At 37.8% G+C, this 24874-nt stretch overlaps 1 protein-coding gene and 1 long non-coding RNA gene across 5 annotated transcripts in view; one reads left to right on the forward strand and one right to left on the reverse strand.

The window, feature by feature from the left end:
• pcxb (pyruvate carboxylase b) overlaps positions 1 to 21930 on the reverse strand; it is a 237790-nt gene extending 215860 nt beyond the window's left edge. The window contains exons 1-7 of one of the 3 annotated variants that reach the window (XM_079588533.1): positions 21745 to 21930; positions 16963 to 17105; positions 12756 to 12940; positions 11973 to 12138; positions 7978 to 8123; positions 7023 to 7140; positions 5558 to 5709 (exon numbers count right to left, since the gene is read on the reverse strand). In XM_079588533.1, coding sequence (XP_079444659.1) covers positions 5558 to 5709; positions 7023 to 7140; positions 7978 to 8123; positions 11973 to 12138; positions 12756 to 12940; positions 16963 to 17104 — 909 coding nt within the window. In that variant the 5' untranslated portion in view covers position 17105; positions 21745 to 21930. Of the gene's footprint in view, positions 1 to 5557; positions 5710 to 7022; positions 7141 to 7977; positions 8124 to 11972; positions 12139 to 12755; positions 12941 to 13768; positions 14143 to 15307; positions 15358 to 16962; positions 17106 to 21744 lie in introns of those variants that run through there. The other 2 variants (XM_079588534.1, XM_079588535.1) reach the window with 2 other exon arrangements.
• On the forward strand, positions 12708 to 17090 carry LOC306985896. 2 transcript variants are annotated; one of them, XR_013794885.1, is made up of 3 exons: positions 12708 to 12824; positions 15822 to 15890; positions 16957 to 17090. It is a non-coding gene; the product is annotated as an uncharacterized lncRNA (long non-coding RNA). The 2 variants fall into 2 exon arrangements; XR_013794886.1 differs by lacking the exon at positions 12708 to 12824 and adding an exon at positions 13493 to 13565.
• Positions 21931 to 24874: the final 2944 nt, after the last annotated feature.

Consider the following 24874-nt stretch of genomic DNA (forward strand, 5'->3'; position numbering starts at 1 on the left):
GCAACTCAATGAATTTATGCATAACCACTCGTTACAACCAAGGTATGCAGAAGAGCATCTCTGAATGCACGTCAAACCTTGAAGCAAAAGGGCTACAGCAGTGATTGACCACACCAGGTGCCATCATGTCAAATAAGTTTAGGAAACTGAGGCTACAATTCACACGGCTCACCAAAACTGGACAATAGAAAAATGGAAAGATGTTGCCTGGTCTGAGTCTTGATTTTTGCTGCAACATTCAGATGGTATAGGGTCAGAATTTGACGTAAACAACATGAAAGCAGCATGGATTCATCCTGCCTTGTATCAACGGTTCAGGCTGCTGGTGGTGGTGTAACGGTTTTACTTTGGGTCCCTTAGTATTTCGCTTAAACGCCGCAGCCTACCCAAGTATTGTTGTGGGATGTCCATCCCTTTAAGACCACAGTGTACCCATCTTCTGATGGGTACTTTCAGCAGGATAACATGCCATGTCACAAACCTCAAATAATCTGGTTTCTTGAACATGACAATGAGTTCACTAAACTCAAATGGCCTCCACAGCAACCAGACCTCAATCCAATATAGAGCACATTTGGGATGTGGTGGAACTGGAGATTCACATCATGAATGTGCAGCCATCAAATTTGCAGCAACTGCGTGATGCTATACATATACAAGTCAATATGGACCAACATCTCTGAGGAATGTTTCCAGCACCTAGTTGAACCTACGCCACGAATAAGTAATGCAGTTCTGAAGGCAAAAAGGCTCCGAACTTAGTACTAGCAAGGTGTACATATTTATATACTACCCTTCAAATGTTTGGGGTCAGTAAGATTTTTTCAAAATAAATTAATGCTTTTACTCAACAGGGATGCTAAAATTGATCAAATGTGACAGTACAAACATATATTACAAAATACTTTTATTTTAAATAAATGCTGATCTTATGAACTTTTTATTTATCAAAGAATCCCGTTTTTATTTTATTTTAATCAGTTTCCACAACATCAGTTTAATCAGTAACAAGCACAGCTGTTTTCAACATTGATAATAATAATAATAAAATAAAAATAAATGTTTTCTGAGCACCAAATCTTCTTTCAGAAGGATCATGTCACACCAATGACTGGAGTAATGGCTGCTAAAAAAAAAAAATTTAGCGAATAAATCACTTTTTAAATTATATTAAAATTGGGTAACACTTTATTTTACAGTGTGCTTTTTACATATGTTACATGTACTTACCATAGTAATAATAGTAAATTATGCATAATTGCATGCAACTAACCCTCAACCAAATCATAATCCTACCCTAACCCTATAGTAAGTACCGGTACATGTAGGTGCTTAATATTACTCAGTACTTAAATATATAATTACACTGTAACAACAACACCTTAAAATAAAGTGTAACCTAATTTTAATTGTAATCATATTTCACAATTATTTCCTTTTTACTCAATTTTTGATCAAATAAATGCAGCCTTGGTGAGCATAAAAAATAATAATAATAACTGACTCCAAACATTTGAAAGGCAGTGTATAAAATAAATAAATAAAATACATGGATTTGTCAGCCAGTCCTTTGGGAAAAGATCCAGTGCTTCCTCTGGCTAGTCGATCCCTACTGACATCTCAGTCTGGTGAGTAACAATGGAGGGATTATTTAGGCCTAATACATGTCTTTCCTTTTGCCAGCCGACAGAAAAGGTGTCAGACTTCCATTCTCGGTCATGTCAAAAACAGCATGTCTTTAGCCTGCAAGACCCCCAGGACACCGACCAACTTGTCAAGGTCCTAGAGCTTGCAAGGCTACTCGGGTGAGGGCTAATGATTACACAGAGAGAGAAAGAGCCGAGCGAACGGCGTGGACTGAGGAGGACCTCAGCATGTCGTGCTATTCCTATTAGGATCAGACCCTCCTGAATTCCATCAGCTGTTACTGGCTCAGTAATAGACAAGAAAGTGAATGTAAAGTAAAGCTTTTTCCACAGACCAAGAAAACCACTCATGCTCAACCAGCACTCTCAGCAATGGAGACCGAGAGGGAGAGTATAATTTATTATCAAATTAGTACAGCATTATCATAAATGGCCTATATTTCATGTCACGAAGACCAGAAGAATAAAGAAAGCTGCTGGTTGGGCTACAATCCAAAACAGAGACTGTAATGGAGCTGGAGAGCTTTACCAGAGCTCTACAGATCAATTCTACTGGCAAGGCAAGTGTATTAGCTGTGGGATTTTAGGGGTTTTGTGAGTAAAAAAAAAATACTAAGACGACTGCCAACAATAGAGATTTTGAAATAATGGGGCCGCTACCTAAATCCAGGGTCATGAGTTCAACCTTGTTTTAGTGGATTATTCCATCCAGAAACAGGAATTCCTGAAATCATCAGAGCGATGTGGGACCAACAAACCTCTCTGCACAGGTGTATAAAAACTGGCACAGGACTATCAGCAGACTGATGTATCACCCAATATTTAGACATTTTAAGAATACAATAACTGGTCTAAACCAGTATTTGGCTGCTCTTACTTAAAATTTAAAAATTTCTGTTTTATATACAATAAAAGTCAATGGGGTCCAGAGTGGTTTGATCATTCTTCAAAATATCTTTCTACAGAAGAAAGTCTGTCATGCAGGGTTGAAACAACATGAGGATGACTAAACGATAATAGAATATAAATTTTGGGGTTATCCTTTTAATGATTGAAATCAATAACACAAAACACTGCAGTTTGATTGACAGGCGATCTGACCAATCATAATCCGCCATCTGCAGAATCCGCCATTTTTGTCCGACAAAGCAGTCAGGAGAGTTAGTAGATTAACATTGGAGGATTTGAACTTGAAAAACTTTTCCGCGGTTAAAACAACATCCCTTCTTATGTTCATTCATGTTTATTTGATGCTATAAATAAACTAGAAGGAAGAGATGATCGGTTCACGAGCAGATTTAACTGAGGCTCTACAGCAATCTGTCACGACACATTAAATAGCCACAAAACGGTATTTATTGTTTAAATATCTTTTAAAAATGACAAAATTTGAAAGTTGAGACTTTGTTTCATATCAAAAGTAACCTGTTCTGTCCTGTCTGTCAACACGTTGTCAGTGTCCTCTCTGCTCCGCGATGTATTTTCACTGCGTGAGAACATGGTGTGGTGTGAGAGCGGCGTAGCTTGTCGGACATAGCAACAGTAACTAAAGGGGGCGGGTCTGTGCAAACGGTCAATTGGACAATAATGTCTCTCTGTATTTCACAGGGTGTGAGGATGAAAGCTAAAGCAGTCTTTAGGTTTTAGGATCTAAATGCTGTCTTGATTGGTTACTATACATAAACGAGAACACAGAAAAACAGAAAAGGCACAGAGAACAGTAGAGACGAAAACTGGCTTTCTAATTTGAAACAATCAGAGGCTAATACAGGCCTATAACCTTGTGAAGATAATGAATGAAAACAGTGAAATCTTAATTGTGAAAAGCTTTCAGTGGTCGCACTACACATTTAATTAGCTTGTGTTGTTAGCTCGCTGTTTAAATTAGATCTTGCTTACTTTGACGGATACAAGTACAAAAAGTAATTACTGGGTCATTTAAGGTGGACAAATTTTCAGTTTTCAAAACAAGCCAGACGAATACTTGGGGGTGGCCTGAAAAAGGCTCGAAATCAGTATGAATGAAATACTGCCACCTGTTGTAAATGTACCTACATTACAAATTGTAGAATACAATGATAGGGACTGAGAACAAGCAACAGCTTGCCAAGTTTCATCAAGCCAAAAAATAGAACAATAAACCCATCCTGTCTGCTGCACCTGCCCAATATTGATTTATACTCTCTCTCTCCATCTTTATCTGTCATCTCTTGGTCTCTCTCTCTTGCCTGGATGGTCGCTCTTTCCCTCTCTCTCTTCACCTTTTCTCAGCTACTGCCAGCATCACTAATATCATTTCAAAAACATACAAATTTGATTCCTACAGGGGCAAGTGACTTATCAAAACTGACAGCATGTGGTTTATCAACAGATTGGAATTGGTGCTCACGTACACACCTTGTAATCACTGGGTGGCGAGTCTATCTCTCCAAATCCCTAATCCTTCTGTCACTAACTCTAAGGTCAGAGAAGATATCTAAAAAAGTGTGTGTGTGTGTGTGTGTGTGTGTGTGTGTGTGTGTGTGTGTGTGTGTGTGTGTGTGTGTGTGTGTGTGTGTGTGTGTGTGTGTGTGTGTGTGTGTGTGTGTGTGAATGCACACTGACTCATGGGGACTCATTTCACCGTGGGGACCTAAATTGAGGTATCATACAGAATTATTTTTTTAATGTAAAAATGCAGAAAGTTGTTTTCTTTGATGGGTAGGTTTATGGGAAGTGTTAGTATAAGGGGATATAATATATAGTTTGTACAGTATAAAAAACATAATGTTTATGGAGAGTCCCCACAAAGATAGCGAACCAGGTGTGTGTGTGTGTGTGTGTGTGTGTGTGTAAGCTTGTACTCAGTTTTGACAGAGAGCAGGCAGATCAACACAGATTAATCTCTACACTTTCCCAGCATGCACCAGGAGGGTTTTCCATTCCAGAAAACTGAAAAATGTCAGACTACTGATTTTTCATTGGAACGTTCTGACACCAAAACACTCAACTTGAGTGTCTAATTGCATTAATAGCCAAAATATCTCTACATCATGCATCATATTTTCATCCAGGCCATCTCAAAAGTCATGTGGTATTATGTTGCTTATTTTGTCGCTCTTTCGCAATACCTTCTGCATAGGGTTGTTACATCTATATTCAACTTTTTTTCTTTTCTTTTTTTGGTCATCCATATATTTGTATTATCATTCTAAATATATCTATTTATTATTGTCAATTGTTTTCTCATATAATTTGTTAATTTTTCCTCAGAGAGGCCCAAAAGTCTCAGACCGCAATTCAATTATTTTAATTAATTTAAATTCAATTGAATATTAACTAAGCAAAATGCCAGATTTACGATGTGCCATCAGACTTGTACACTGTCCATACATAATTGCACAAATGTAGCTATCAAAATACAAACTTTGTTACTAATCATCAACAGATGAAAAAGAGGTAAAATGTTTTAAGAGATGAAAGAAAGGTGAAAGTGCAACACATATCTCCATAATGACAGACAATCCTGAAACTTTACTTCCAATAACTCATTGGTTGCTTTAATCTTCATTTATCAGCCTCTGCTAAACACAAACACATAAAACCTACCTTCCTCTGTGACTGATTCTTTTGACAGCAGCACTGAGAACTAGCAGCATATGTTAATCATTCACTACACACATACAGCACTGTAGTTGAGAGAAATCTGTGCCTGGGTGCACACATCCCTTGAGGGTGTGTGTGAGCGTGTGACCAGGGATAATGAAATAAGCGAAGGTATTATAACCTTGAGTTGATTGACTCACACCGTATAGAGAAAAGTTCTTTAAGGGCATGCCAATATGTTGCTAAGAGAAATTTACAGTATGTGTGAAAGCTGTGGTCACACAAGTTGTATAATGCATGTCAATCGTTTGATTTAAGTACTGTACCTGTTTGGCCAGGTTGACCGCGTCTGAGGTCAGTCTGTCTCTGAGGTGCGAGTCGAGCTGGGCAGCAGGAGCTATCTCTACCACTTTCTGATGCCTCCTCTGGATAGAGCAATCCCTCTCATACAGATGAATTACATTTCCATATTTATCACCTGTGAGTGAAAGCGAGAAGAATAAATATTGAGAGAAGGGACAGAGAGAGGTGCAAAGAGAACGTTTTAAGGTTGATTCTTAAATGGGTTACTCCCACAATGCAGAATATTATATTTCCATGTCCCTATCATATATGTCTGAATATCAATAGTGTATAAAATATTTTCTTATTTTAAGATATTATATATAATGAAAATACATAGTTTTTTTATTACAATTAAGTGAACATAAACATGAAATTTAAATCAACAACTTTGGTTTGAGCCTGGGCCATAACCACCATAGACACTGAGAAGGACAAGTCCCTCTAATAATTAGAAATGGCCAAATTGTCCCCCAAATATTTGATTCATTATGCTGCTATTTTGCACTCCATTATGCACCCCTCTGTTTGTTGTTTGGATGACAACATTTTTTAAAAGTTACATTTCTAGGCTGGTATGCCTCAGCGGCCTTAATGCTTATTTTATGATGTTACTTTTTCTTTATTCCCTTAAATCCCCTTTAATTTTTTAATTCATTGAAGTAAAAAGACGTATATACTCAATAACAAACAAAAAAAACTTGGTCGCCCCAATGTTCAAGACATGGTTACGGCGTTGGTTTGAGCAGATGTTGTCCCATGAAAAAAACTTTTCAGGCGTTTCTAAACTCCTCCTCTGACCAATATGTTTTCTCGTGAGTATAGTTTTACAATATTAATTTTATACTGTAGGCCTTTCCAGTGTCCTCAATTGAACTTTTCATTCACTTAGTCTTTTGTAATATCCCTTTAGCTATCAGAAGCCTGGAAGTGACACCATTTTTTATGTGAATCCACCACAAACATGAACAGCATTTAACAACATAATCGTCTTTTACTTTGTTTTGTTGATACTATCCTTTCATTTTAAGTTAATTCCTTTGTCTAGTATCTCAGATATTTGTCCATTTATCTTTTGGTATTACATTCATATTGGAGGACAAGAAGACATAAAACCAGTTTATCTGAAAGTGAGAGAAAGAGAGCATGTGGTTGGTGTTCCCTGGACACACACAGACCCATTCTCTGTTAACAAGCCCAATTCAATTCCAGCTGTATGTTATCGACTATGAGCTCTGTTCCAGACGAGCAAATCACGTCTAATGAGCCAAAATACTCAGCTATAATGGCTGAAATACACCAGAGAGAAGCTAATAGATCATAGTAAGCAAATATGTGCACATGGCCTAGGGACTTGCAAACAAATTCTTATATTATCCATCCCTCTCTGTTTCATTTGTCAACCTGAACACGCACAAACACAAAAAGCACCTAGATATATATACTCACCAAGAATTTGTACTTCAATGTGTCGTGGTTTCTCGATGAACTTCTCAACAAACAGAGCACCATTACCGAACGCCGCCAGAGCCTCTGAATAGGCTCTCTGATAGTTCTCCTCTAGCTCCTGCCAAAGATTTTGGATCAGTAAGATGTTTTAATGTTTTTAAAAGAAGTCTCTTTTGCTCCGCAAGGCTGCATGTATGTATTTGATTGAATGAACTGACATGTCTTCAGAAATCAGTGCAAAATGTTTTTTAAAAATCTCTTTCTAAGACAAAGCTTGTCAACTTGTCTCACAGAGCCTTGTAGAAGGAGGCAATAAACACTTTTCATATGACAGTATAGGCAATAAAATATAGGCAATAAATACAGTAAATTGACTATGCAGGGCTATCAATGTCCGTGTGATATAGTTATACCCTGGAGTAGTAATTGTCACATGTGCATGTCCACATGCCAAGTGGAGCACATTAAGCATCTATAATAGAGTAACACAATTGAAAGCAGTCGTAAAATAGGCAGTAGCCACTGACATAAAATAAACATTATATGCTGTATAGACATGAGCAGAAAATGAGGCCCATTAACAGGTGTGATTGACATGGCTTAGTGGGCTAGGCTTGAATTACATCACAGTTATCTGACAAAGAGGAGCAGGGCACTACTGGTTTGTGCTTTTCAAATGGGAAAAAGTGATTATGTGGATCTAGCGAGAATGTTTTTGAGCCCTAAAGTGAAAAAGTGAAGTGTGCAATTTGTCCAATTTTAAATAATTTTCCCCTCTTCCAGTTTAATTTGTAGAGGCAGCAATAAGTAATAAGTGTGAACGCTGTGGCGTTGTAGCACTCTGTATATTCAGATGGCTGGCCTGCTATCATCACAGTGACATACAGTATGATGGTTTTCTGATTCCCTAGTCATTTTTTTTTTTACTCCTTCATGGGTCAGAAGCTTCACTGACCTCATAATTTCTGACCACCCTCATCCCACGGCCTCCTCCTCCATATGCAGCTTTAAAGATGATGGGAAAGTCATGTGTTTTGGCAAACTCATGAGCCTCTTGAAGAGACGAGATGGGAGCGCCTGTTCCGGGAACAACTGGAACACCTTCACACACACACACATTTACATAGCTATTTAAATGGGGCATCGCATCACATTTGGTCTTGAGATAAAATCCAGAGTCCTCTAAGTCTGAAACCATGACAATACTCCGGTCAAGACCGAAACAAAACAAAGACCTTAAAAAAATGGGCTTGAGACCAAGACCAGTCTCAAATACTACAACAACACTTCAAGCTACATCAGATTAAACCAGGAAAGACCAGCTAACCACCTTTAAGTTGTTTTGTCAATCGCAAATTTTGCAGAAATGAGGATACTGTACATCAATCTACAAACAAAAAGTCTCTCACTGACTAGTATACAAGTACAGTATATAAGTTTTGTTGTACACTTAAAGGGTTAGTTCACCCAAAAATGAAAATAATGTAATTAATGACCCTCATGTCGTTCTAAGCCCGTAAGACCGTTTATAGACTGAGGGAGACGCACGCTGTAAAAGTGTCTCATCCGCGACATGCACATTTACGCACCATTAAAACAATTATATCCACGCAAACAATGTAGAATAGCTTGAATATAGCGTGCGTCTCCCTCAGACTGTGAACGAAGCTCGGGCGCACCAGATAACACGTCATCATCGCCTTACGCCAGCAGCGTCACTGCGGAGTCCTGAACGCGGATTGACAACAGACCCGGGAGAGAATACAATGCTGAATAAAGTCTTATTTTGTGTTATTTTTGGACCAAAAAGTATTTTCAATGCTTCAAAAACTTCTAACTAACCCACTGATGTAACAACATTTACTATATGTAGCGTTCAGGGCGAACCAAACACAAATGAATCTTCCAGGTGATTCGTTCAAACATAATTCCACCCAGAACTCAACACTCCAGACCCCGGCTCCAGCCAGTCTACCATAGCCAACGAAAACCCCCCAGTAAGGAATTTATGGCCTGAAGAGATGAGCCCAACAACGAAGAACGTTGTCAAGTTAGATAGTTTGGGAAAGACTGATTGGTTCAGAGATGGCACAGCTCTGGCACCCACCAAGATTAATGACAAAGGATGTAAAACAGACCTCCTTTTCTTTGAGGACCTTTGAACGACCTCCTCAAAACCCACAGAGACTAAGACTTTACATATAAAATTACATAAAATCATCCCAAAACAATTCTTGATGAACTTCTTACCAAACATAATCCAACTACATAATTATATATTGTGTTTACAACCTCTATATGTGTGTCTATTATGCTTAGATCATATAAGTCATGTAATGGTTATAACTAGTAGATGTTTGAATGAAAGTGTGTCGTGCTTCCTATCAGTGCGATCATATGTTCGTAATTCAAAAGATGGCTTGATTGAAATCTGTGTAAAATGTTTCGTATTCTTATAATAGTAATGATGTCTAAACTGTGGCCTCTGTACTCTGTAGAGTAAAGAGATCACAGATAACGCATGATTTACGACGTGAGGTGAAGAAAATGCCACCTCTCAAATAAAGACAGTGCCTCATTGGTCAGAACTCATCCAGGAGGCTGGACAAACATTTGAGCTTAAAACCCGAACAAAGATTCAGAAGTAGGGAAGAAAGAAGTTTAGAAAGAAGGAAGGAGGAGTAGAAGGAAAAAGACCGTTAGCGGAAGAGCGGATTTACTCCCTCCAGACAAGTAACCATGTAACGTTAGACGAGCGGACGAAAGAACCCAAATCAAGATCAGAAGAACATGGGTTAAACAGCTTCAGTCAAGCCATCTAAACTCGCCTCACTTTTCTTTATGTCTCTTAGTTTTCTTTTCTTTCCCGTTGAAAGTCTCGGTTCTAAGTTAAGTTTTGCTGCAAAGTTTCGTTTAAACGATTCGACTGTGAAGCCCGCTTCCAACTTCAAAGACTTTCCATCCATCCGCCAACACACCACGTGATTGGCCGCCCAAGACATCTATCCAGCCACGAGAAGCTGCCAGCCAATCAACGAACCCGGGAAACCCCCTTTTACGCCAACAAAAGGAATCCCCAAAGGAACGCAAAAACAAGCAAGTAACCTCCAGACTCTTAACTGAACTGGTGCATTAATATAAATTGAATAACCCGCCTAAGAAACGATAGAAGGGTTAAATTAAGTATTGATGGTTCGTTCAGGTCATGTCTTATAAGTGCATATAGAAACTTGGGATTTCATCACCTTGCTCTTAAAACTCATTCTTTCCTCACTCTCTCTCTTTCTGCAACTCGTATGAATGTGTGTGTGCGTGTGTTTGTGTTAGATATTAGTTTTATGTGTTAGAATAATCAATAAAGTCTTGCTTATATTTGAAAGATAATTGTTCTTGTGTTATGTGCTTACGAATTTAATGTCTTAAACTGCTGATCTAAGTTACCTTGCTAATAAATAGTGTTTTCACTATAGTTTGGATATTTATATCCGCTGCAGAGCTGCAGTTACGGCCCGTTCAAATGAACGCTGAACGAGTCATTTGCTCGGCCGTATGAATGATTCTTTTGAAGATTCCCTATAAGTTAATTCATAATTCCTTTGAGCTAAATTGACCCTTACAAACGTATTATACATAGTAAATGTTGTTACACTGATGTCACATGAACTACTTTGATGATGTTTTTATTACCTTTCTGGACATGGACAGTATACCGTTCATACATTTTCAATGGAGGGACAGAAAGCTCTCGGACTAAATCTAAAATATCTTAAACTGTGTTCCGAAGATGAACGGAGGTCTTACGGGCTTATAACGACATGAGGGTGAGTCATTAATGACATTATTTTCAATTTTGGGTGAACTAACCCTTTAAGGCCTCATTTTGTGGTCACTTTTCATCATAAGGGAAGGACATTAAGAACAATTGATTTTTTATTTAAATAACTGTGAAGAATTAGCAAAGGTTATATCATGCTGACTGACAGCCTTGACAGGTATTCATGTACACAGCTGGTTGTGTGTCTGAAGTGAACATAAACAGATGCAATAAACAAGTGACAAAAGATTGGATTTATGCCTTGCAGTGTTAAAGCAGCCATAGCGTCATAAAAGAAAACTCTCTCTCTTACCATCATAAATTGTTTATTATATGGACCCAGTTTGATTCAATTTGATTTGCTGAGCTGTGAATTTAGTTCTACAGCACTGAACATTTTTACTGTTTGTATCTGACTGTTCAATTTCCGACCAGCAGCGCCAAATCACCATTCTCAGTACGGAAGTTAGGGCAGAACGGACTCGGTCTTCATCACTAACCTAACCAATAGTCCTTGAGTCTATAAACTGTACCTAAACATCCATTGGATGTCAGACTGCTGGTCGGAAACTGCCGTCATGGCTCCGCAGATGGATTAGAAGCGGGGATTTTGCAGTGACTCTTTCTGCCAGTTACATTGTTACACCAGTATATGTGATGTCTTATGCCAGGGTTTCACACTTGACTTTGAGCACACAAAATGTCTTGCAAAATCTGATCGGATTTCAATCGAATATGCACAAAAATCGGATTTGGAATGACTAGCTTTTGAGAGCAAGCTGACTTTTCAAGTTGACTTTAGCAGATGATTTTCACTGGAATTATGTTAGATATTTCTGCATATGGATATTGCATTTTGAGTTATAGCTACAGAAAAACACAACACAAGCTTAGACATTGTCACCTGTGAAAGGTGATCCCATTTTAACTGGAATTTATAGCCTGGCGGTTATTACAACCATAGGCTGCACAGCCTTGATTTGTTAGTATGAGTGATGAACAGCATGTTGATTGTTCCAATATGGTGGACGCATTGATGTGTCTAGAGCAACGGATGCGATATCTAAGTATACATATGCTGTTTACCCCCCTCCCCTATGTAGAAAGAGATCTCAGGGGTAGAGTTTATCAGGTACCTGCTTGTATGGCCAGGGCACGGGCTTCCACTTTATCCCCCATCTTGCGCACAACCTCTGGGGAAGGTCCAATGAATCTCACCCCGGCTTCAGCACAGGCTTGAGCAAAGTCTGCGCGCTCTGATAAAAAGCCATAACCAGGGTGGATCGCATCCACATTATTTTCCTGAGAGGGAGAGAAATACACAGTGGATGAGAAATAGAAAGACAGAGAGAAATGAGAGCAGAATGAAAAAACATTAGCCAGGGATATGTATATGGCACAGCAGTCAGGCCTAATTATTCTGATGCTGGAAAATACTAATTTCATTAAAATCCCAATCAGAGAGAATTTGAAAAGGCCCCTCTCTCTGTTGGCTGACTGTGTGCAACATGGTAATTGCATTGGAGAAAGACTAATTATTCTGAGGCCGTCTGCTGAGGTTAGAGACGATGATGTTGGCTGCTTGTTCAGTTTTAATATGGTGTGGTGTTGTGCGTGTGTACTGCTTTGTGTTTAAGCATTATTAGTGTATTGTTGTGGTGGCTAAGCTGCTGGTTTGAGAGATGAGCTGCCTGTGGCATAATGAGAGAGTTCGCCAAAGGATCTGAATCTGGCTGGCATCTCTGACACCGTTCCAAAAAACAGGAATGGATCTATTTGAGCACCATATAGAGAAGAGCTGATGTGAATACTAAGCACTGGAAGAGATGCGCTTATTGCACAATGCAGACAGCCTGTCATTCAGAGAGTGACAGAGGAGGTGAATCACAGTCTGACAGATAGCTATATAACTGTCTAACCTTAGCCACTTTGATTATGTCAGGGATATGAAGATAGGCTCCAACGGGGGACAGGCCTCTGCCGATGAGGTAAGCCTCATCTGCCTTCTGTCTATGCATCTGCCCCGTGTCCTGCTCTGAATATATTGCCACTGTCCGGATACCGAGTTCTGTGCATGCTCGAAACACACGGATGGCTATTTCACCTGAAGGGAGAAGAGAAACAATAGTAAAACAAATTATTTTGTTTTGTTTTGTTTTTAAATGTAATTAAATTTGTGAAATGTAAACTGTGGTTGGCTGCGTTACAGTTCACCTGAAAATGAGCCTGTCAGTTTCTCAAATAACAACAACAACAACAACAACAAAAAGCACAATTAAAATAGTAGTTCATGTACTATATCAGAGGATTTTAAAATGAGAAAAACAATGTAATTGAATTGAATTTAGGGGTGTGCGATATGATTACTATAATATCGTAATTGTTGTTTTAACAATGTGTAAGCTGACATGTCAACACGCATTGAGAGTAAACACTTTCACTGCGGATGTAACAGTTAACAGCTAGTAGAATGCAGAATGACCCCACAATTCAATATATGGGAGAAAAATGCCCCGTGTGAGTTTTTAACTTTATTTATATTGTGGCTGTCAAAAATAACGCCTTAATTTCTGCAATTAATACAGCATCCAACTCAAATTGGTGCTGGCGCTATGTCTGTAAAATGGATCTACGTGTGCGAGTAGGCGCGCGCACGCGCACAGAGAGACAAACAGCTTGGCATATTTTATTGCGCTTACAAAATTGTCAGAAATAATGCCTGCTGTGCTGTGAGTATCCTCATGATCCTCATAAGCCTCAAATCGGGTGTGTTAGATCCGCGTCACGTGAGTCAGGTCAGACTGTGGTCATGTCTTAAAAAGTGACAGCAGCCTACTGCAGTCAGTAATTAATGTTAAACACGCCGCCTTTTTGGGACATTGACGTTAGCTTATTCACCGTATCCCCCAGAGTTAGATAAGTCCATACATACCCTTTTCATCTCTGTGCTCTGTAACTCTGTCTGACGCACGTGCACCCACCGCTTGCCTAACGTTAGCACAAGACTGGAGGTAAACGGCTACAGCTAGCATACTGCTCTCAATAAGTGACCAAATAAATAATGCCAACATTTTCCTGTTTACATGTTGTGATTTGTATAGTCACAGCGTGTACAAATAACAAGGTCACATGAGACAGCCATCTAAACCGTATACATACCGGGACTATATTCTAAGAACAGGCGAAGCACTGCTACTTGGGCGGAGTGATTAGCGCAACACTTTGAGCGAACTCTCGAGATATATCCAGCTGCAGACCCGCAGCACCACCAGTTTCAGAACCCCAGTGCCAGAACCCCAGCGCCAGAACCGGAAGTGAGGCGCGGAGTTATTTACAATGAGACAAGCATGTAAACGATGACAGAATTTTCACTAATTTGAAGAATGTTAACCCTTTCACACGTAAGTTTAAAGTATTCTAATTGACCCCCCAGCGTGAGTTTTTCAAGGCGACCGTTATTTCGAATCTGTCACTTTATGGTTTCCAAGGTGACGCGTCACTGCTTGTCACGTGACACAGCGCAACCACAACACAGCGCTAAATGAATGATGATCTGCTTTTATGTAATTTTTCCTTTTTTATTCTAAATATTCATTACTTTAACTTACATATTTGTTAAGTCTCTTTTCTGTCTCTGCTTACTGAAAAAGGTGTATACATTTTATAAGCTGCATTGACTAAACATTGGGGATTAGTCTACAATAACTACAAATTAATTTAAAATACATTCCTTCTGGAGATTCCCGAATGTTTTGTTCAAATATTTGACTTGCTGTATCCACATTATAATATAGGATCTACAGATGTACACTACTCTGCATTGTGAAAAGCCACTGTCAAGGTCCAGCACACTTCTGAATGGTGACAGTTTTCATAATTACTTTAACAATGGTGTGTGTCACTTTACAATAGTTTGTGGCATTTTCTATCATGCTAGTTTACAATTATTTGAAATACCTGATTGGTAAGTGTCAATTTGTGGTGCACAAACAACATACTCCTGCTTGTAAGTAGTACCACTTTAATAAGAACATTTTACTAAAATAGCTAAATAGTTTCTATATTCTTGTATAGTTACAAATGACAGCTTAACTGTCCTATATACAAATAGAAATAATTGTGTTATCATAACAACTGTATTTACAATATGTAGGTAAATACATTGTAAAAATTATTATAAAAAATAACCATAGTAAATATAAATGCATACAACGGACCACGATATTAAAAATATGGTGAAGCCCAATGTTTCTGTACCTTAATGTATCATTATAACATACGTATAAAGTATACCGTTTCGTGTCTAAGCAAATTACGCTCCAAAACGCGTTACTCGGTTTAGAACGTAAGCACCTCACTTCCGGTTCTGGCGCTGGTGTTAGAACGTAAGCTCCGCCCCTTACTTCCGGTTCTGGCGCTGGGGTTCTGAAACTGGTGGTGCTGCGGGTCTGCAGCTGGATACTATAGGAGCTCTCTGCTCCTCGCCACGGGGCTTCTCATGTGCTGCGTCCAAATCACTCCGCAGAAGTAGCAATGCTATCATAATAAATAAGTAGAAGGCTCCGCCTTCTGAGAATATAGTTCCCATGCAGGACCGCAAAGAGAAGGCAGGTGCCTTTCACCCTTTTACTACTTAATGAACCGCTGAAACGATTATGGAAACATTATTTTAACATTTTCTTTAGTGTTGCTTTAATCAACAACAACAACAAAAAAGAGAAAATATCTAATCAAAAAGGTTCAGCTGACAAAAAAGTTTAAATCCCTGCATTGCATAATATGAAATGTGAATTTGTACATTTTAATGTGTTTGAAAGACGAAAGCCTATAAGACAGTAATACATGGTTAAATGACTCTCTAAGTGAAAATGTAAACAATATTTAATGTGTTCGTCGGGAATTGATTAGATATGCAATGTTGAGAAAACACTTAAAAGTTAAATGATTTCTGTAAATCAAGTGATCAAATGTTGTGTGGCTCTCAGTTTTCAGTGATAGGTGCCTACAGTACATGACTATGATCCACAAACCTGGAAGACCTTCACCTGAAAAATGTAAGCAGTCTATAATACTTTTTTTTTTAAAGGAAAATGTGAAATATATAAAAAATAAATAGTATGGAGAATCAATGAATTTTGAATAATGTACTGTCATTGTGATAATGACATGTAATCATAAAATCAATAAAATCTAACGGTAGTCGTATTTTAAAATATAATCAAATTAATAATTAGGGTTCACCCAAAAATGAAATTTCTGTCATTAATTACTCACCCTCATGTCGTTCCAAACCAGTAAGACCTTATGAAGATCTTTTTGATGAAATGCAACGTTATTACCACTTTCAAGGAGGACCAGAAAGGTAGTAAAGACATCGATAAATGTGTGCAAAAAAACCCGACTCCTGAGTCGGCAGTAGAACCCGGAAGCACTGCACTGTGTTTACAACGTGATCAGTTAGAGACTGACTGGGAAGAGAAGAAATTGTTGAATACATTTTTTTTTTTTTTTTTTTTTTTGCAAAAAAGTATTCTCGTGCCTTCATAACATTTAGTTTGAACATGTGTAGTCAACATGGGCTATTTTATCGATGTCTTTACTACCTTTCTGGGCCTTAAAAGTGGTAATAATGTTGCAGTCTATAGCCTACTGTTTATGTGGGGGGTCAGAAAGCTCTCAGATTTCATCAAACATATCTTAATTTGTGTTCCGACGATGAACGAAGGTCTTACGGCTTTGGAACAACATGAGGGTGAGTAATTAATTACATAAATTTCATTTTTGGGTGAACTAACCCTTTCATTTTTGTAATCTGATTATTATGATTGTCATGATTGTAATCTGAAATATTTGGAGTATTGCATCCAAAAGTTCGAAAAACCTGCATTATTATGCAGGTTTGAAATGACAAGCAGGTGAATAAATAACACAAGGATGAGTAAATAATGACAAGAGGGTGAGTAAATAATAACAAGTAAATCATTTTTATATTATGTTGAAACTTAATTTAAAATGCAGCACTCCTGGGCATGTGTGTATTTAGACTTTCAGAGCACTAATCCAGGGATCAGACTCTCACTTTCACTTTTTTTTTTTTGTTTGCAAAATATTTAATCTCAGGATTACCTCTGTTTGCCACCATGACCTTTTTGATTGGTCGATACTCCAGGCTTTGGGGAGACAAGTGGGCAGAACGACTAAACAAACCCACTCTCCTGAAGAGCAGGATGCCCATCTTCCCCCTGGACCCTCCCAAATGCAGGAGCATCCTATAGAAATACAAGCAGAAAAGACAAAGATGAACAAATTGCTCGGGATCTAGTTATCCATCATAAATTGTATACCGGTACTTTAAAAAATACAGACAGTGGAGGAGTACAAATATTTATCTCTAAGAATGAAACGCTTCGGAATAGGTTCCTGATGTCTTACTGTCTACACCAAAACAACAGTCCAGTTAAGTTTTATGAGACGTGATGTATTTCAAAACTCTTTCGTTTTCCACTGGCTATGAATGCAGATGTATAATAACCTACTATTCATCTAGCTTACTTTATTATTTTGAATTTCCTGTAGTAAGGGACTGCTGCCATCTTGTGGTTGTAAACAGTTTCTCTTCAAAAGCTACTTATGTCTTTACCTAAAACAGATCACACTAGGTCCCATTTTTATAAATGAAAACGAAGTTTATCTTTTGTATAATAAATAAGACTGTAATTTTAAAATCATTCTAATCTTCCTCTACTCTTGCGCCATGTACATTTACTCTTTGTATTACATTGAACCGAGGAAATGCACATGATCAAAATTGGGTCAGTTTACCTTGGCAAAGTCTGCAGTTTGCTATTTTCGCAATTACTTGTGCTCTCAGAGTGTGTCTGTGTGATTATGCATTGACATGAGTGCTTGTTAAAATATGTGTGTTTGACTGGGTAGCTGAATTCATTATAGTGCTTTGAATGAAAATTAGACCCAAAACGTTATTTATCTCATTTCACATGGGCACCCTCAATATATTACTTATATATTCAGAACAATTAAGAGTAAAGATCCTGAGTGATAATTTACAGAGGGCCATCAGAAGATTAAATTTTTCATCTACCCGTTTATACATCTCTGATTGGTCTAAGACAACTGTTCCAGTGTGTCTGTGCTAATGTATTAGAGTGTGTTGCAGTGGGAAGAAAACTATGAATTACGCCCAGGAATGCTAACACTTATCTCACTGTTACTCTATTCCTGTCTCACCTACACCATCACAGATGGCAGACATAATATTCAAACCCAAAAAAAATATTTTTGTATTCACCCACTTGTGTATGCAGTGTAAGCACACCAACCTTTAAATAGCTTTACATTGCATATTTACACGTTTGCATTTTCTTTGCAAACTTTGTTTGGGTGTTAAAATCCGTAAGTATAGCAAAATATATATTTATACAAGCCTTGGAAAGCATCAGTAGATACATGTTGATAGGTGCACTGCAGTCCATATACTATATGTTTGTAAATAAATAGGGAGCAACTCAATGACGGGCTTTGACTGGTCACAGGTCAAAGACAGCAGTGATTGGCTGAAGGATTCAGTAGGTTAGTAGCTCATAAACCGAACAAACTTTGAACAAGAGTAAGTGGGCCATTAGTTGTTCCTTCATCAAGACTCCTGCGTCAACATGGACTTTGATCATGTGGGAAAATCCAATGAACAACCTCTTCTTTTTGTTTACTTTAGTGACACCAAGTGCAGTGAAATTAATTTAAACTCTTAAAAATAAAGATTATATATTGACATATGGTTCTGCAAAGAACCTTTAACATCCATAGATCATTTCCATTACACAAAAGGCTTTGGTCACTTTGTTGAAGGTGTACTTGTTGCAGTGTCATTGTACATGTAATATTAATCATACATGTACTTACTAAAGTGTACGGTTTGGTTTAGGGTTAGTTGCATGTAATTATGCACCAAGGTTTTTTTTAAAAATAAAAAAATATATCTTCACACTAAGAGAATGATTGTTCTTTTAAGAACATTTTACTGAAATGTTCTTTGGGGAACCAACAATGGTTCTTTAAACCTCCCCTCCTTTATTTTTAAGAGTGTTGCTATATTAGCTGCTTCCATTCTTTTCTCTTTGGAAAGGAAAATTTTTTTTTTCATACTAAACCATAATTCAGACGGCTGTGGCACACCTAATCACTGATGGCTTCACAAGGGGAAATTACAGAGAAAATATAATTATCAGCCTCTTGGTGCCTTCCAAAATTGCTCAGTTAGCGTTAAATTACTCTGAACGCTGCCCTAAAAGGCCAAGCTGGGTAAAATCAACATGCTCCGCCGCCTCCGTACACAATCTAAATAGAACCATACATCAGCAGAGCTTTTTTGGGCCCTTTTGTTGCTCTCTACTGCTCTCCTTTCAGTCTATTCCTTCACCTCTCCTTCCACCTGACTAACACTTCTTGCTCTGTTTGTCCATTAGAGCTCCGGTAGATGTTCTTTGTCTTTGCATTCTAAGCAGTGCAAATATTCTGCCATTAGGGCAGATGAGGCCAGCTCAAGCAATACAAACACAAATGCACAACTTTATCAATATACAATCTGAGCTGATGTCAACCTCCAAAGTCAATATAGACATGGTTAAACTAAAACTGAAAACACACATATATTAACAATAATAAGAATATACACATATATAATATAATTCTACACAACATTAGAAGTGTGTCCCAATTCACATACTTCTTCACTATTCTATGCTGTTTTGTAGTATAAGTAGTGTGAGCAGTCTGTTCACACTGAAAATTCCTAATAAAAAAAATTCAACTTTAAATACCCAGATTATGCAATTAATTAACCGAAAAAACGAGTGGAATGTTGGACACCTCATGCACTCGACTGTAGCAGCTTTATTAATATAGCGGAGGGGGAGGGGCTATCAGTTGTTTTGTTTTGTTTTGTTTTGTTTAAACTTGATTTATCAAACACACAGAGCCTTCAGACACTGTAACTGGCTCCCCGTGAATGTGAGCACTGTTATCTCCCTGTCAAGTAAAAACTATCCCATCATCCTTTGATGAGCGTTAAGTGGACACCCAGCAAGCAATTTTGTGTTTAAAAGACGTCTAATGGCCGTCCAAACACAGCCCTGATGTCCAGGCTTAAACAAGGCAAAATTTGGGCTGCCAGTGAAAATTTAATAGACGTCTAACCATAGCCCAAGAATATAGTCATCTAGAACATGTCAAAGAAATTAAACCAAACACCTTGCAATCACTTTTGACTTTGCTTACATGATGGAATATCATACATCTCGCTAATTATTTTGGCAAACACGACATGTAACCAAATTCTAGAAGTGGGTTATATAGCCATATAGCCAGACTATGGTCTATAGTTAACCTAGACGGTGAAATGACAACTATTTCTTGCTGGGCAGTGTTCAAAGTTGGTGGTCTTCTTCTTTGTTTGTTTGTTTTGTACATATTAAACAACACTGAACTCTGTACAGGGTGTTTTATCCTCTCTAGGGTTGAATGATGAATGAGTTGATGATAACAAAATGCAATTGATCTGTAGTTGCTCGACCATTCAAGATATCCAATCAGATATATTATCACACAAGTGGTATTTTGTTTTGATTGTTCAATGAGTATGACCACATGTAAGTACACATGGCCTCCTTTCTAAAGTTTCTATTTTTTTTGCAAACATTTGTCTTCTTATTTAAATGCTGCTGATAAGTCCTTAAAGCGGCAAGAACAAATAATCTAGTTTGCACAGTTCCGCACCAAACAGCTGACCAAAGGTCACACAGTCCTTGTGCAAAAAAATACATTGTTAATATGCCAGTGTACACACAGTTTGTGTTCCACTGTCTTCCTCCCTGAAACAATCATGCACGTGTATACACACGCTCACACTCTCTCTCACACAAACACACGTGGACAAAAAATTGTGTTGCACAATATTCAAATTACCTCCATTAAACTGATAAGCCAATAATTATTTTTATGTTGTGGCCAATAACCAATAAATGGCTGATATTTCAATTCAATAGAATTTTTCACAAATAAAAATGAATAAAAGACTAAAGTTGGTCATTTTAAAATCTACAAGGGAATTTAAGCATCACAATGTTACTGTATATGCACAGTATAAAAATGGATTTTCATTTTGATTATTTTTTTAGATTTAATTTAAACAGTGTTTTTAAAAGATGCACTTTAAATGAGTGTTATATGACAATAAATGTAATCTAAATATAAAAATAGACGGAAAATGTAATATTCAATACTAGCCAACATATATCCAATTTCAACATATATCGGCCAATAACTGATTTTGCACTGATATATGTTGTGCTGAAATGTTGCAGCAACCCTAAAAACCCTAAAAAACAAAACCCTAAAACAATCGCATTTGGGGTGGTCCTATGACCAAATGCTCGAATGAATATATGAATCTGACACAGAATACAACTATTTTCAGGAAATGCACATGTACACATGTACAATCACTATCACATCATAAAAGTGACATACTGTATGGCAGTAGTTTCATCACCACGTGCACAAGATCTCTGAATACACACAGTTCAAAACAACTTTGGGTTTTCTCTGTAACATGACCCAATTGCAGTAATTTCCCCTCAAAACACTACACTGTAATATACTGAAATATTATTTACATGATTTGTTATCAAAAAAAAAATTCTTTGATCAAATCAAGATAATGTATGTGGTTCAGATAACATAATAAATTGAAACTCCTTCAAAATAATCTCTTTTTTTAATTTCAATGAACTTCAAATTTTAAGGTAACCAGGTTACTTACTTTTTTAAGTTAAACCAACTATATTTTTTTACAGTGTAAATACTCCACAGATCACATACAGCTATACTCACTTGTCAAGTCAGGTCCAGATTCAGCCCAAACTCAGCGTAGGAGTCAGATGTACAACAAATGAATGGGCCAGAAAGTTCTGCTGCAGTCCTGTGGCACAATGAGCAGATCCAGAGAACGGGGGAGTGTTGGTGTTGTGACGTGTACCCAGGCGTACACACTATCATGTACACAGAACTGCTCTTCTGTCACACTGTGAGACTGTGAGGCCTGATCCTGTTAATCTCTCTCTCTCTCTCTCTCTCTCTCTCTCTCTCTCTCTCTCTCTCTCCTCTCTCTCTCTCTCTCTCTCTCTCTCTCTCTCTCACTAGATGCAGGTTTTCATCCTCCGATGCTTACGTAATACTACCCTCGTGCACACGGGCCAACCACAGGCACTCTGTCTCCCACCATTAAAGAGCAGCAGGATTTAAAGACAGAGACGGGGAGGGAGGGATGGATGGATGAAGAGGAGGGGAAAGAGAGATTTGATGATAAACAAGGTTTTGCTGAGTGTTGCATAGTCCATGTGCATTATGGGAAAGTGAGAGAAACAAACACAAGAGAAAAGGTGTTTATAATGCTTTATGGGGGGAAGAACACAAACATCAATGTTTGCCTGGGCCCTGTAACTGCTTGGCTGTCTGTCATTCTGTATATTAGTGTATTGTAGGCTATTTTATTATTATTATTTTTGCCTTGCATTACATGCTTAAATTTGAAAAGCTTAGTGCCGATTAATTTTCTGCTAATTCTTTTTTGAGCCAAGATGCACCAATACCCTGCTAATTGTGTGTGTGTGTGTGTGTGTGTGTGTGTGCGTGCGTGCGTGCCTGCGTGCGTGTGCGTGCGTGCGTGCGTGCGTGCGTGCGTGCGTGCGTGCGTGCGTGCGTGTGTGTGTGTGTGTGTGTGTGTGTGTGTGTGTGTGTGTGTGTGTGTGTGTGTGTGTGTGTGTGTACTTGGTATACATTACATTGTGGGAACCATAATGTCCCCACAAGGATAGTAAAACCTGAGATCACCTCCATTTTGGGGACCAGCCAGCGGTCCCCATGAGGGGAATGGGTTAATAAACATACTAAATTATATATTTTTGAAAATGTAAAAATGCAGAATGTCTCCTGTGATGGGTAGGTTTAGGGATAGGGGCAGTGTAAGGGGATAGAATATACAGTTTGTACAGTATAAAAACCATTACGCCTATGGAATGTCCTCACAAGGATAGCAATGAAAGCTTGTGTGTGTGTGTGTGTGTGTGTGTGTGTGTGTGTGTGTGTGTGTGTGTGTGTGTGTGTGTGTGTGTGTGTGTGTGTGTGTGTGTGAAACAAATCATGCTGCTGGAGGATGAGAAACTATAGTCAGTCTTCAAAGATCCTTTAAATTGAGACATCCTTTAGAGCTTGATGAATTGGCAGCCTTTGCCCAGCCTGTGCCCAGCTTTCCAATTGTGAAGCACCCAACAAGTGCATTTATTGAATCATTCACTCAACCAATTGATTGAAAAATACTGATTCGTTGAGTAACAAAACACCACAGAGACACACACAGGTCATTCTGCTTTGCCTTCGTTTGAAACCTTTTTTTGTTGGTGGAGAAAAAATAGACAAAGTAAATGGCAATATTGTGTTTAAATGTAAGTTACTCAAATAAAATGTCTTGTGAATTAACTTATAAAAGCAACATCACACTCGCAACCGTGTTGGTCTAAATGTCAGCACGGCAGTGATGTGACTCAGACATAAGCATTGATGTTTTTTTCATTCATTCATTCATTCATTCATTCATTCATTCATGCATTCATTCATTCATTCATTCATTCATTCATTCATTCGTTCATTCGTTCATTCATTCAAATGAAACAACAGCACGCTTGTTATGAAATATGCTTAATTATGAACCATAATGAATTGTACTATAAATACAGGGTTCATTGTACAGTTACTGAATTTCCATCCGTTTTAAGTTATAGTACTATATTGGTGTAACTAATTTAAATTTTGAGAAAAATAATAATCATAGGTTTCCATCAAATGCTGTGGCCCATGCATATTCTTCAAAAACAGCGGTGACTGGTTATCCTGCACTGATAAGACAGTAAACTAATCACCTTAGAAAATAGGTTTTACAACACAGTTTATCTCCTGCTTGTTGTTCTTGTGTAGAGGTGTATGGATAAGGAGTAAAAAAAAAAAAAAACATTGGAGAAACTTGGAAAAGAAACACCCTCGCTATCCACATTTTGTCCACACTTCACTGGCTTCCTGTTTGCTTCAGGTTTGAATTTAAAATTGTATTAATTGTTTTTTAAATCTTAAATGGGTTGTCGCCTTCTTATTTATCAGAGCTTTTACATGACCATTGAGGTCTTCCGTTCAGATGCTCCTCGATGTGCCCAGATCTAAGAAACAAAGGTGATCGAGCCTTTGCAGGCTGCTCCAAACCTCTGGAATAGTCTACCTATTCATGTACTGTAAGAAAAACTCGGACCATTGAAACATTCAACTCCTTGCTTAAGACCCATTACTATGCTTTGGCTTTCAATTCAAGTTGAGCTTTGATATCTTGACCTTTTCTACTGTTGGTTATTTTGTATTGTATTTTGTGTATTGTTTGTGTATATTGTTTCTTTGATTTTGGACCTTGTTAAGCACGTTGGTCAATTATGATTGTTTGTAAACGTGCTATATAAATAAAATTGAACTGAACTGATATATATATATATATATATATATTAGAATGTTGTTTTAAAAATAATATATTATATTGAATATTGTAATGAGATTTGCTCTAAATTATATTTTAATCACAGTCTCTCTGTGTCACCTGCCAAAAGAGAAGAAACATACCAAAGTAAACAGAAACATATATAATAATAATAATTTTTGTGCAAATTATGTGAATTTATTTTTAAAGCATCATTATAAAACACACTCAGCCAATAAAATCAATAGGTAATATGTTCAAACCTCTTTCTTGTTGTTTCTGACGTTTTAGATAATTGAATGCATTCATGAAAAATACTACAGTAACAAAGACAAAGTGTGTCTGCACTAGATAGGAAGGTGATAGCACCTTCTTAATGCAACAAAACTAAGCCGAATGGCTGACGCTGTGGAACAGAAATAAGAGCAACTATATGGACAAATATTTATG

The sequence above is a fragment of the Phoxinus phoxinus genome (genome assembly GCF_949152265.1).
Source record: "Phoxinus phoxinus genome assembly, chromosome: 2".
In the NCBI taxonomy this organism is placed as follows: domain Eukaryota; kingdom Metazoa; phylum Chordata; class Actinopteri; order Cypriniformes; family Leuciscidae; genus Phoxinus; species Phoxinus phoxinus.